The sequence below is a fragment of the Emys orbicularis genome, chromosome 12 (assembly GCF_028017835.1).
Source record: "Emys orbicularis isolate rEmyOrb1 chromosome 12, rEmyOrb1.hap1, whole genome shotgun sequence".
In the NCBI taxonomy this organism is placed as follows: domain Eukaryota; kingdom Metazoa; phylum Chordata; order Testudines; family Emydidae; genus Emys; species Emys orbicularis.
The window spans coordinates 16,078,203-16,092,454 of record NC_088694.1 but is presented as its reverse complement, the minus strand read 5'-3'; the positions used below and the strand labels follow the sequence as shown (position 1 = coordinate 16,092,454).

The following is a 14,252-nucleotide window of genomic DNA, read 5'->3' as shown; positions in this document are numbered from 1 at the left end:
TTTCCAGTCTGAATTTGTCTATCTTCCACTTGTAGGCATTGGGTCTTGTTAGACTTTTGTCCACTAGATTGAAGAGCCCATTATGAAATATCTGTTCCCTGTGTAGATACTTGGATTGTGATCAAGTCTCTCCTTAACCTTCTCTTTAAGATAAATAGAATCTTGTTTAGGTGGCAAAGTCAAACATTTGAAGGTTAGGAAATGCCAGTTTTAGGGTAGCTCACATAACTTTAATTCTACCCTTATTTTAAAGTTGCGCATTTAGGGTTGTGTGTGGTGTTTTTTGTGGTGGGTTTTTTTTTTTTAAACTTCCAATCATATATTGGGCTCCTATACAGCTAGTGTCTTTCAATAGAAACTAGTTAGTCCTGTTTTCCCCCTTCTTGCCCTTGCTACCTAGAGGTTGCCAAATGGCAACTTATAAATCTTGGCCCAAATGTTTAAATTTGTGTGGATAAGTGCACACCCAAATGATCAGAATTCAGAATGTGTATTCAGATTAACTAATTACCTAATTTACACAGTCCTTGATGTAGAAGAGTGGACTCACTGCTAGAGTGAATCCTTAAAGCACGGGTGTGGTGTAGTAGCTCTCCAGTCTAGCACCCCTTGCCAAGAGTCATGCCAGTCCCTCAGTGGTCCACCTCTTCTCATGGCTCGTGCTTTAGTTGCACCCCCTTCAGGCTGACAAAGTCTAGCATAAATCAATCAATAATACCCTCGTCCTTCCATCTAATCTGTCGCCCTTTGGTTTTGGAATCTTCTCTCAAAGTTTCTAGCAGTCCATATCTTAAGGGCTTCCCATCACCTTAGCAGTCGCTGGTAGGGGAACCCAGGTACATCCTCTACACTACACCCTCTTGCTGCCACCTCCCTGGACTTCCTCTGATGAAGCCTGTCCCTGGGCTTTTCTCCTCACTCTGTGTAAGAGCTTCTTGTTCCTTACAGATCTCGCCACTCCATATCATCAGGAGTGTAACTTCAGAGTTTTTCCTTGCAGCCCCTTTCTACTTCATGTGTCCTCTGTTTATAGCACCACCCAGCCCCTTCACAGGTGGGTTCCATCATTAATTAGGCCAGGCCCACATTAACCCTTTCACCACATGTGTGGGGTAGTCACCCTATCACAGTAGGCAATACAGGTTTTGCAAATTACAATCCTCTAAATTTTGGGTCAACCTTTTTTTTGACCAGTTGCACCTTGTTCATGGTGCACAACAAAGCCCTAGCTTAGGGATGTCTGATTGCTAGGATAATCAAAATGGGTATAGGTTTCTTTAAAGCCCTTTCCTACGTGCTGACATAATTTAATGGCACGTTCCAGCCTAGCTTACGCATTCTGGTGGCTGTGCATTTCAGCAACCACAGCCAACTGACTGTAGACATGGAAGTGCTGCTTATACTGCATCACTACAGCCTGTTTCAAATTGCCCACATAGTACTGAATTAGCAAGGGGCTTTCTAGGAAAACCATGTTGCAGGTCTGTGATTACAATTTCTTAACCTCTTAGGGCAATCACTTGCTCAGCCAGCCTTACACAGACCTCTTGAGAAATGCAAGTACACACCCGCAGGCTTACTTAGTTCCCAGATGTATGAACAAGCAAATCTCCATAACCAATGTCCTAGAAAGTGGTGTGAACATTATATTCAATTGTACAACTTCTACAGCTTGTCAGACTTTAGTTCATGAATCTGGGTGGAATTTTATAAGCTGTGTTTATACAGGTCAGGTTAGATGATCAAAATGGTTCCTTCTGGCCTTGATATGAATGAATGAATGAACCGCTTGCATATGTGGTCCAAAACAACATCCCTAAAGAATTTTACATCAGGGCTATTGAAGTCTGGTTAACAAGTTTATCAGGCAGGTGTCTGCATAGAAAGGGAAAGCCACTCCTGTTGCCCCAACTGATTGAATGTCAGTTTCATCCAGTGTGTTCCTGAATGCTTTATCAGAATAATTCACTTCATATTCTGGCTCACCAGTGTTCTCTTTAGAGAAGGACCAGGGTCACTGATGCTCAGTTCTGCAAAATCCTGCCTTTTCCCTTTGAGCCTGAAAAGGTTTTCCCCTCAATTAATCCAGCTGTTTGTTTCTGCAGGACCCCTCAACGCTTGTTTCTCTTGTGGCCTCAGGAGGGAAAAGCTTTGTAACTGTATGAAGTCACCTAGCAAAGGAACATTCCAAAGAGCAGCAGCTTTCCCTTGACTTCTAATTGTGACTTATTTTATTGTGCCGCCCTTCTTCCTAGCACCTGTATCAGTAAATGGAGATTAGGAAATTGATATTTAAGTAAAATTCATTCATTTTAAGATAACTAAAAGCATTAAGGAAGCTTTAAATGTTAAATATGTGATTATTTCAGTGTACACCAGACTATGGTTCACTGTAGCTGCGATCATAGGGCAGGGGTCGGCAACCTCTGGCACGCGGCTCGCCAGGGTGCTTACCCTGGCGGGCCGGGCCAGTTTGTTTACCTGCCGCGTCCGCAGGTTTGGCCGATCATGGCTCCCACTGGCCGCAGTTCGCCGCTCCAGGCCAATGAGGGCTGCGGGAAGCGGCGCAGGCCGAGGGATGTGCTGGCCGCGGCTTCCCGCCGCCCCCATTGGCCTGGAGCTGCGAACTGCAGCCAGTGGGAGCCGTGATCGGCCGAACCTGCGGACGCGGCAGGTAAACAAACTGGCCCGGCCCGCCAGGGTAAGCACCCTGGAGAGCCGCGTGCCAGAGGTTGCCGACCCCTGTCATAGGTTCTTGGCAACTGCTGTTTCCCAGAGATAGACAGGCAGTGAGTGACAGTATAACATAGGACCTCTTATCCTATGCTACACCAAAATTCTTTTCCCTAAGGGTTTATGGGTAAATATATTTTTCATTTTACCCATTAATCAAGCTATCTACAGACTTACGGTCAGATGCAGACCATTGAAGTCAGTGGGCTTTGGATCAAGCCTTTCTTTCTCCCCTCTCAAACGGTAATGCGTTGTAAATACTGACACATGAATGCTTGCAAGGAGGTGATGTTCACCATGTTGATTATGAATACAATGTACCTGAATGGCTGCTGACAGATCCACAAAGGTATGTAGGCTCCTAACTTGAAATCCGTGGAAGCTAGGACCCTAAATACCTATGTGAATGTGGAACTTAATTTTTCTGTGGCTCAGTTTCCTGCCTATAAAATAAGGATGCATGTAAAGCACTCTTGATATATTCTGATGAAGGGCACTATAGAAGTTAGTGTAGCAGGTGGCCTAAAACTAAAATGCAAAAGCAGAACTTGGTTATACATAGTGACTTAGTTCAGTGTTTGGGGCTACATAGCTTTATGGTATTTTGTAAAGCTGCTAATGGTACTGGGGGCCAGAAATGCTGATCTGACCAAGGTGTGCTCAGCTTGAGGAGGAAGGGGAAAGTTGACTCTAAATGACTTTTCCACTTACCGAGTCCTGGGGCCCATTTGGCCCCTAACATAGCTGAGAGCAGCTCTCCCCTCTTGAAAAGCACAGAAAGATCTTTAACTTTTACCTGTATCATTACGATAGATCTAGATCAGAAATGGGCAGAAAAACATTGATTTGTCTCATCTGAAGTACAGCATTTCAACAGACTTCCTCTTCCCAAGCTACAAGTTACTGCCCTGAAATATCTGTGGTGGGTACAGGACTTAAACCCATGAGGTGAGTGCTATCAAATGAGTCATACTCAAAACCAGAAGATTTAACTTCAGAAAACTAACTTTCAGTTCTAATTCTCCTTAAGTTTTATAATGCATGACATTTTAAATTGTGTTATGCTTCCCTTATAAATGATAGTCACACCGTAGAGGCAACATATGAATGTAATTCAAGAAAGTGTTAATTATTCTTATCAATCCCTGTATTCATCTACCAGCCTTTCATTTATTATACTGACCTTGACTTTGAGTCACTCTGACATGACACTTGCATGTGAATTTTTGAATGAGAGTACCTTTTTTTTCTTTTACTGTGGCTTCCTACGTAGATTTATACTACCATAGGACTGACACATTTTGAAATTACCGATTTGGCAACTGGTCTCTGACAGTGGCCAATACCAGAAGCTTCAGAGGAAGGTGCAAGAAACCCCAGAATGGACAACTTTATGTAATAACTTTGCCAGCAGAGGACTTTTTTCTTTTAATAATGCCCTCCGCTGAGGGCATCTGAGATATGATTAAGTCACTTCATGTTCTGTGGGACTTCTCATTACCATTGGCTGCACAAAGAGCTACCATTGCAAAAAAACAAACAAAAAGAACCACCACCCACTACCATCAGACACATGTCAGATGAGGGCACCTCTTTCAGAAATATAGCTTAACTCCTGAGATCCATGCATTCATGACTTTCAAGATTAACTATTTTATGCAATTTGCTATATTTAGAATGAAGCCCCATGGACTAATTGAGGTTTTTTTTAGGACAACAATTAGTATCACAGGTCCCTGTGAAAACTTCACTGCGGTGCTCCATTCACTGCACTGACTCCCCATTTAGTGTAGAATCCAGTTCAAAGTAAGGACAGACTTTGAAAGCTCTCCAGGGGTTTCTCGAGCTACCTGAGAAAGTATCCCCCTCCGTGACAGTGATTTACCACAACAGGTATGTCTACACTGCAGTTAGACATGTGCGGCAGACCCAACCCTGCTGGCTCAGGCTTAAGGGCCTTTTAATTACGGTGTAGATATTTGGGCTGCAGCCTGAACCCAGATATCTACACTGCAATTAAACAGCCCTTAAGCCTGAGCCCCATGAGTCTGAGTCAGCTGGCGTGGGCCAGCCAGGGGTATAGACATACCCAATCAGGCAAAACAAGAGCGCCTACTAACTTCCTGCCTTCAGATCTAAATAGCAAACTCATCTGTTTGACCTAACTTTCCTACCATAGTATTCTTTCTTAAGGCAATGCAAATTTAGCATATTTTCCTACCTTGGGGATTGAAAAGAGATCACTGCCTATATTAAGGCTTTGTCTTCATTATGCACCTTTTAATGACACCGCTGTGCCACTACAGCCGTGCTGCTAAAAGGCGCGCAGTGTAGCTGCTGTTTGTCGGCAGGAGAGAGCTCTCCTGCTGACAACAAACTTCGACCCGCAACGAGCGGCAGCAGCTTTGTCGTTTGTATAGGATTTTTTTCCTATATCTATGAATATTCTTATAGTCTATATCAATGTCTAACACTTTTTAACCTTATTGAACACTTGGCTTCAGTGGTATTTGTGGCAATGAGTTCTTGGAGAGTATCTTTTATCAGTTATTAAAGTTCCTTTGTGTGACTGAAGCATCATTGTAATTCTTCTGTAAAATGTAAAAAGAGCTGATGTTAGCAGTTTAGATCCTTAGGAGCCATTATTGGCTTACAGTGGCACAAGGCAGGTTAGTGCCTCTGCTTTATATATTGGATTGAATTAATAAAACCATATAGACTTTTTTTGCTTACATTACATGTTGATTTCTTTGCATATGGACCTTGTCTTTTTCTTTACACTACTCTGTGGGGAGTAGATTTAGAAAACCTTTTTTTGCCATTCCCTTTTTGGTCTTGATACTTTAATTTGGGCATGGTAGCAAAAACACTAAAATAAAAAATGACCAGTTTATGAATAGATGTTTGTAAGTTGCAGGGGCTTCATGTTCCTGGGATGTTGTACTGTTGAAGTTGAGACTACATTCGCCATACTGGCAGCCTACATTCTCCATCAGAAGTATAGGCAGCCATGTGTTTAAGTTATAAAAAGATAGCAGCTGATGTCAAGGCCTATTCAGCAGGGAGCTATTTCAGATCACTGTACTAATTTGGGGCAAGTAATTGTAAAATATAACTCATCACGCAATATAGTCTGTACAGCATACTCAGAGATTGCTGCTAAATCTATGGGGAGGAGTAGGAAAGGAGGGGAAGGAATTGAATGCTTGCAGTTGGCAGGCCACTTTGGACAAAAACATTCCTATGATTTAGCACTTCTCTGTATACCTAAGGTTAGTTCTCTGCAAAATCATAGAGTACCAATCTGATTTGGTCCAAATTCGAAGGGCCAGATCCTCAGCTGACATAAATTGATGTTTACTCTGCTGATGTCAGGGAGCTACACCAGTTTAACCAGTTGAGGATATGATCCTAAAAATGTAAATTTCTTAATGTAAAATTTAGTTTAATTTGATTAACCAAATAATCAGTGTCTCAAATTCAACCCTAGTGGAAAGGGATGAATTTGCCCTAATATCTTTAGTATTTTTGGATGGCCTTTGAGCCATGCTAAACTGTACATTTTACACACATAAAAGATGTCTCTGTTGGGACTCCTTAAATTTCATTGTAATAGCTAAATCTGAATTCTGCAGTGAGTGCATTTCCTGCAGTTTTCATTCAGATTTTGTTCCAGCGTTGGGGGGGGGGAGCAGAGAAATCTACCATGGTCCTGGTAACAACATTCATACAGGTTGTACTCTCATGCAGCATACAATATGCATGTCTGCCCGATTTCTATAAATAAGGGTTTATGTTTAAGTTGGGCAGTATTTTGCTTCTTTATTTCTTCTGAGTTTCTCTCAGAGGCTTGAGCTGTTAGACACATCTGAAAAAAGGCTGGAGGAAGAGCTGGATGGTTCTGTCAGCATTAGCTTGGGGAATGGCATCCTTGCTTTTACGTAGAGTATGCACGGAGTACAAAGAACCCCTTTTGTCATTTGCAGCTCCAGAACAGCTTGCTGATGACTCGAGATAAGGATCCAAATTAACTTAACTAGACATGACTGCAGTTTTGGGCTGTTGATACAGACTTATGAAATGGTGATGTGTAGAATACTAAATGACAGCTGGATTGTTACAGATAGCCATTTCTAACCATCTTTCTTAGTGAACTCTTCAATGTGTAGCTGAGTGCGATGAATAACTTAGTGGAAATATTTATGTAATGCCATATTCTTTACAATTCTGTACATCAGGTAAAATATGTTAGACATTGTGCTTTTAGACGAAGTGTTGCAGTACTTCCTTTGTGAAAAGCTGATAGCATATTAGCATAGCCAACAATGAGTCAGTGTCTTGCACTCCAAGAAATAATCTTACCTCAGTATTTAATCTAAAACTGAAAACATTTGTTCTAAACAGTTGCTGTTCAGAAACCCTCAAGCAAATTAAAATGCCATGATAAGCAGACACTTGCAGGTGACTACAAAATAAAATAAAATCAACAACCCCTCCCTCACAGACACACTGAACTGTAAGTTTTTCTTGCAAACTGCTGGCAGGTTTAAATTTCTTAATTTCTTTTGTTCTAGGATATCAGGCATGAAGCCAGTGACTTTCCATGTAAAGTGGCCAAACATCCCAGAAACAAAAACCGAAACCGGTACAGAGATGTCAGCCCCTGTAAGTATCCTTTCTTTGCAATTATTTGTAACAGTCTCCTGACCTCTAAGAATTTGTCTCCAGAAGGCATTTGGTTGTATATTTTGAATGGATGGCTACACATCCATGACTGAAATCTTGTCATTAATATACTTAATGACATAAGATATATCACAATACACCATAGTATGGTATGTTATGGGATTACACTTCAGCAGTATGCAGTAGCTGCAGTATTCATGGACAGAAGTCTTTGCAGGAAAGCAGTTGTCTCATGGTCAAATCCCTGGGGACAGAGAAGAATAGGTAGGATAGCACAAATCTGCTATCAGTATTAAATGTACAGTTATCCTCTCCATTACTGTAAATACATGTGTGTAATATAATGTGTATAGCATGCTACCAGTTAATATAGGATGTTTGTAGCTGTACAGAGACGGGAGGAATCTTGCCAAAACAATATAATTGGAAGTTAGTTTGAGAGGAAAAAAGGAAGCAAAGAAACCAGCCAAGCTAGCTTTTAGCTTAGTCACTTCAGAAACTCTGGTCTCCTTGTTTTCCTAATATATAAAGTTTCATTAACAGATATTCAGCCCTCTAAGTCTCTTCTCCCTGCACAGAGTGGGTCATGATTAGGGCTTCTGATTTTCAGTCTTAACTGATAAACACTGAGAAAACACCCTAATACAAAAAATGCAATCAGCGTTTATTGGATAAACACCAGAAATGGTTACTTGTATGCAGGAGCTTGTCTACACAGACTGGTAATGTGGATTACACGGGTGTAAATATGAAAGCGCACTAATTTCTTGCACAATAATTGGTCCAGCTGGTGTTCATTAGAGGTTCTAGTACACTTTAGCATATTGCTGTTTGAAAGAGTACTATGTTAAAATACACTCGGGAACATTGCAAAGAGATTACTCATTATAGTATATACTGTTTTGAGTAATGTATAGAAGGCCCCCCAAAACTCCAACTTGGACATTTACAAAATTCAAATGATATAATTTAATTTTTCAGGGTTTATTTTAATAAACCCAATATACCAGAAACCCTAATCATGATGCACCTTTGTGACGTCTTTCCCCTCATCCCAAGTGTATATTAATTATGTCCTCTGTTTTGCGAGACATGGTGGGTGAGGCAATATATTTTATTGGACCAGCTTCTGTTGGTGAGAGAGACAAGCTTTTGAGCTACACAAAGCTCTTCTTCAGGTCTGGGAAATGTACTCTGTGTCACAGCTACATACGAGGTGGAACAGGTTGTTTAGCATAAGTAGTTAACACTGCGTAGAAGAAACGTAAAGAACAGTAGCGGTGTATGCTGCAATCATAGGATTCCTGTACATATTGCAACTGAACAGATATTTCCAGATAATGGCTAAAATTCAGTTGAGCCTTTCAAGAAATTCAATAGGAACTAAAATGTTGAACATAGCTTTGCTTACTGATCAGTTTCAGGAGTCTTATTTTTTTTCTTGCTGACAATTGTTGATTTTGTTTTACTTTAGATGGTATTGCTTCCAATAAGTTTGGTTTTCCTGTAAAATGTGGAAATTCTTATGCATTGGGAGAATCATAAATACTGCAAGCTTTGGAACGAACAGAAGTGCAGTAAAATAAGCATCAAGTAATTTTTGTTCAGTAGGGGTAGATAGATTAGGGAAAATTTTCAGTTGAATGTAGGACCTATAAGGAGAGGTTAAGGTTTCCGTTTGGTGATTATCCTGCTAATACAGGCAACTTTGTTCAAATTTATCTTTTATCCAGATTTTAAGGAACTGATTTTCACAAAGACCTGCAAAAACATGCATACAGTTGTGTAATTAGTTTGTACATGCTAATTGCATGTACAAGCAGTAGCTTGATATATAAATCGGTGTGCATATCCAGTTTGCACATACAATTGTGATCACTGCATGTGCAAAATACTCCACACTTCACAACTTTTTTTAATTGGGCCCTAATTGTCTTATAACAATAAAATAGTACTAATTATTGTCTGTTCCCAGTACAGCAAGTACAAAGAACTTTTCATTCAGAAACCATCCTTTATTGTTACTATTTCACTTTTTGTTCTTTTAGAAAGTTACATTTTTGGTCCTAGCATTTGATGAAATTGGCCATGGATCATAACATATGCATGAAGGCATTAACCTGTGTTTTCTGATTGTCTGTGCTACAGTTGACCACAGTCGAATTAAGCTAACCAAAGGTGACAATGACTATATCAATGCCAGCTTGATAAAAATGGAAGAGGCCCAAAGGAGCTACATCCTTACCCAGGTAACTACTGGAAAAAAAAACCCTGCAAAATAGCTGATTGATAGGGTAAAATGATTCTTTCTCAAATCAACTCCTCCAAGAGTTTTTGTTAAACATGATTTTTGCAAATATTGTATTGTCACTTGAACTGCATATCGGCACTGGCTCTAATAGTTCATTCTGACTTTCTTATTCTTTGTATCATTCTTTGTATTTTTAGTCTGTAACTTTTTATCCCCATACACACTAGGAAAGTAGTGTGTAGTGTAACACATTTTTAAATACAAGTAAAATTTTGGCTCCACTGAAGTCTATTGAAATTTCACTGTTGACTTTAATGGGACCAGGATTTGGCCTGACCTGTTTTCCTAGAGATTGCCTCAGTACAGTTTCCAGATCTGCCTTTGGATTAAATGAAGGCTCATTTGTTAGATAATAGTGCATCTGTCTCTCCACTTGAGAGACAGCATCCTTTAGATGTCAAACTTAAGTCTGTTGGACTCTAAACCCAGCTAGTGGTAAATCCTGATTATCCAGATCTCTTAAGGGACATCTGAAACATCAGGGTAAGTGGAGTTTGGCAGGAAATGAAACTTGTATCTCAAATCCAAAATCCACATAGTAACATGTCCATGTTTCTAATAAATCAGACAGTAGGCACACATACACAAAATCTCACAAATTAACTTCACATTACTTTAGTTATGGTTTTAACTTGAGAGTTCAGAAATTCCTCACAATTTAAGACTCCACCACAGTTATTACACCTCAAACTAATTTCTGTTTTTTATGCAAATACTTGGGACAGCCTCATTCATTAGGAAATGAAAAGTCAGGTGCTCTGACCATTCTCTTTCTAAATCCTTTCATCAAGAGTTTGACATTTAGGCTATATTTGTCAGTTTGCCATCCCTTTGGATAACTTGTCATGCTCCTTTACCCAACACTATTACGAGGAATATTAACTGTAAATGCCTATATTCTTAAGTGTAGTACCAGTTAATAGTCTGGTTTTGCAATATTTATGTTTGAAATTGCATCCTGCATATACAGGCTATCCTTTTTGTATTTGTTTTTTAAATGAATGTTTCACCGATGAAACTGGAAAATTACAAGCTAAAGAACAGTGTAGAGAGGGACGTTCTGCCAGTGGTGCAAACCTTTATTAGTACTATATTTGCGGGAGGATATCATAAGAACGGCCATCTGGGTCAGACCAAAGGTCCATCTAGCCAGTATCCTGTCTTCTGACAGTGGCTAAAGCCAGGTGCTTCACAGGGGAATGAACAGAACAGACAATCATCATGTGTTTGTTTAAAATTCATGGTGTTTTGAACGATCTAAATTAGTTGAAGCAGCTGGCATGGTAAATATTGTTGAAGACGTGGAATCTATAGAATGTTACTTACATAATCCTTGCCAATGTTGAAAGAGAGTCTAAATATAGTTGAATGGATGAAATTTAACTCTGAGCATAGGCCAGCGCAAAATCTATGCAGAAGTCCAATTAAGCCCTATTATCAGTGCTGGCTCTGTGAATTTCACCCATTAAGACAGCTTCACACGTATAGAAAATAATGCAAATCTGAATACCAAGGATTTGGAAGTGTATTGTAAACACAGTTGATATTAAGCAGTCCATGACTGTTAAACTGATTTGGACTGAAACTGTATAAAGATACACAAAGGATTTTCCTTTTGTCATCTGTATACTCATAGTTATAAAATATAGTTATACTTTTAAGGACTATTAAAATCCTCAGTCCTCAAACAGCAGCACATTCCTGGACGTGTGACTCTAGTAAAAGATCCTTCCTATAACTTTTAATATAGCTGCCTCAACACAGCAATGTAGTTCTCCACTAGCTGAGGTTTAAAAGTGTGTAGTTTATCCACTGAGTAGGCTATATCACCAACGTACTATTTACAAGTAGTGAGGAGTCTCACCTTCTAGTTTAAACCTTCTTCAGGTCAGGCTGTTGGGAGCTATTTTCTCTTGTAAGTCTCATTTAAAAATAGAGAGGCAGGAAAAGTGTAGAAAAACAGATTTGAGAGATTTTTTTAATATAAAAAATAGCACGATTGAGTTACATTTCCTGTGAATCTAAACTTCTGCATCTTTGTATGTAATCAGACTGAATTATACCTTGCTAGCATGACTTGTTAGTTGCTAACTCTAAGCCTGTGCCAGAATTCTTGTTTGCCTTTAATGTTGTTTAGACAATGAGATTTATGGTTCAGTTCCCTGGGAACAGTTGTCTGTAATGTTTGTAAAAAAAAACAAAAAACAAAAAAAAAACCACTATGCTTATTAGATGACAGTAAACTGGGATTAATATTTTTTAGCAGAAGTCAAGAGCATCTTGTTTTCAGAAAATCAGCACCAATCTGTAGTACAGAAGTAGACTTTTATTTTAGAAAACATGAGTTAGGATCTGTGATGTCCTAGGAAATGAGGAAAAACGATTGTGGATACAGATCTACTTGTTTTATTATTCAGGGCAAGGAAGTAAGAGGTACACTTAGCTGATAGCTTATATCAGTTCTAACCCAGTATTTCTTTAATCAGTTTAAAATGAGGCCACTGAGAATCTAGTTATTCTTTTCAAGGACCATGCCACATTATTTTGTCTTTGAGCCATGTGAGAAATCACAGCTGCACAATTTTGTTAGTCTAGGTTATCAAAAAACAAACCAAAAAACAACAACCTAAGAGGTTGTGTGGTGGTGGCATATCTCCCCACTACATAGATTAACTAACAGAGAGATTAGGGGTAAAGGAAAATCTTGACAAAGAGAAGGTGCTTTGAAAGTAGATGGCTTTGGGATCTAATGAAGAGGACTACCCCTTAAAAAAACAATTGATAGAGGAGCTATTAAAGAAGACTAATAAATTTTGTATAGTGTTTGAGCAGTCCAAAATAGTTGGCTCATTATTTTGACTGACCATTGTTTGCTAGGCGTCAGTCAGTAACTTTGGCACATTATTACTAGCAAGTTCTTTATTACCTGTAATATGTACTTACTGTCAATCACGGTGGCCCCAGTTCTGCAAACTACTTACTCTTAAATCCTGTTGACTGGGTCAGAGTGAGATTATTTCCCCCATTAGATTCCTTTTTTGCCCTTTCTGAGCAAATTCTTTGTTTTTTTCACTCCCAGTTCCCTTCTTGCAAATACTCTTCCTATTTTCTGTGGGGAAACTTAAGCTGGTGACTTCATAGTTGAAAAATGGAACTTAAAGCTATTGTATTGCCTTTCAGACGCTTAAAATGAGAAGTTACTTGCATGCATTAGGCTGTAAAGTTAGGGTACAGTGCTCTAATCTATTTCGACAGAAAATATTGCTTGCTTTAGAAGATTCTCTGTCTTTGCAGGGTCCTCTGCCAAATACTTGTGGTCACTTTTGGGAGATGGTTTGGGAACAGAAAAGCCGTGGTGTTGTCATGCTCAACAGAGTGATGGAAAAAGGATCAGTAAGTATATGAGTGTTTTTTAGCTGTGTGTATTTAAAAACAAATAAATAACCAAAACATAATGGTAGCAGAAAGATGCATGTACAGAATTTTGTCCAACAAAGCATATCTAAGATTCAGAAGCTGAGTATCTGAAAATGGATCTTGGTTAACTCTGAGGGATATGTGGAAATTATCCAGGTCAGAATAGCAGATTGTAATTTCTTCTGAATTCAGCTAAACTAAGGGCTGAGTGCAACTGGAGTTTTCCATACAGGAAAACTAACTTGGTTTCTCTCTTCAGTCCTGCTAGTCTAGATGTTTGTGTAGTTCCTCTTTGTTAATGGCTGGAGACTGGGGCCCTGATTCCCATTTATATTAAGACCCTTTACGTTACTTTGGCACTATCCAGGAGCCTTAAAAGTAGTTGTAAGATCTTTGGGGCAGTAAATTAATCTACAATTTATATCTAAAGGCAGACAAAATATACAGAAAGAAGAGCAATGTGTAAAGAAACTGATTAGGGTGATGTTAGATAACGTCTTGTTATTTCCAGGTTTCTTTCAAACTCTCCTGCTCCACTCCTTCTGATCTGCATATTTCCTGTGCTAATTAATTCACCCCTGCCCCCTACGTACCTACATTTCCCCATAGCTTGGGACAGGGAATGAGGGGAGTTAGACACAGGGAATAGTCGCCAGAAATATCTGGAAGTCCACCAACCATCTCTGTACGTATTGGCCACTTGTCCTCTTGTGGTGTAAAAGGGGTTCAGCTCTTCTGGTAAGCAGGTGGGGGCACAGGCTCAACTAATAGCTCTTACCACTTCTCATCCACTGCATGAGTGAGCGGGAGGGGTGGTTTAGCTCCATGGCAGGTGGTGGGGGACATCCATCCCTAGGCCCAGGACTTGTTCTGCAGCCATGGGCTCAGGAGAAGTTACCATAGTTTGCTTGTTAATGGAAGCTGCCATACTGTGATCACAGTAGTGGGTCTGCCAATGGAGCGGATTTGGTTAAAAAGTAATTGAAGATTGAATAGAACTGTACACTGAGTTTTTTTTTTTTTTAGTTTCTTTGCTGACTGTTAGGCCATTTCAGAGGAGGGTAAGTGGGCATGTTGTGTCCACTAATGGGGATCTAGTGTTGTA

The 14,252-nt window shown here is 39.6% G+C and overlaps 1 protein-coding gene across 3 annotated transcripts in view; it reads left to right on the top strand.

Moving 5' to 3' along the window:
• The window catches only part of PTPN1 (protein tyrosine phosphatase non-receptor type 1), a 61,914-nt gene that overhangs the window by 31,550 nt on the left and 16,112 nt on the right, over positions 1-14,252 (top strand). For 2 of the 3 annotated variants that reach the window (XM_065414798.1, XM_065414797.1), the window contains exons 2-4: positions 7,308-7,398; positions 9,568-9,668; positions 13,025-13,123. In XM_065414798.1, coding sequence (XP_065270870.1) covers positions 7,308-7,398; positions 9,568-9,668; positions 13,025-13,123 — 291 coding nt within the window. Of the gene's footprint in view, positions 1-3,554; positions 3,682-7,307; positions 7,399-9,567; positions 9,669-13,024; positions 13,124-14,252 lie in introns of those variants that run through there. The other variant, XM_065414799.1, reaches the window with a different exon arrangement.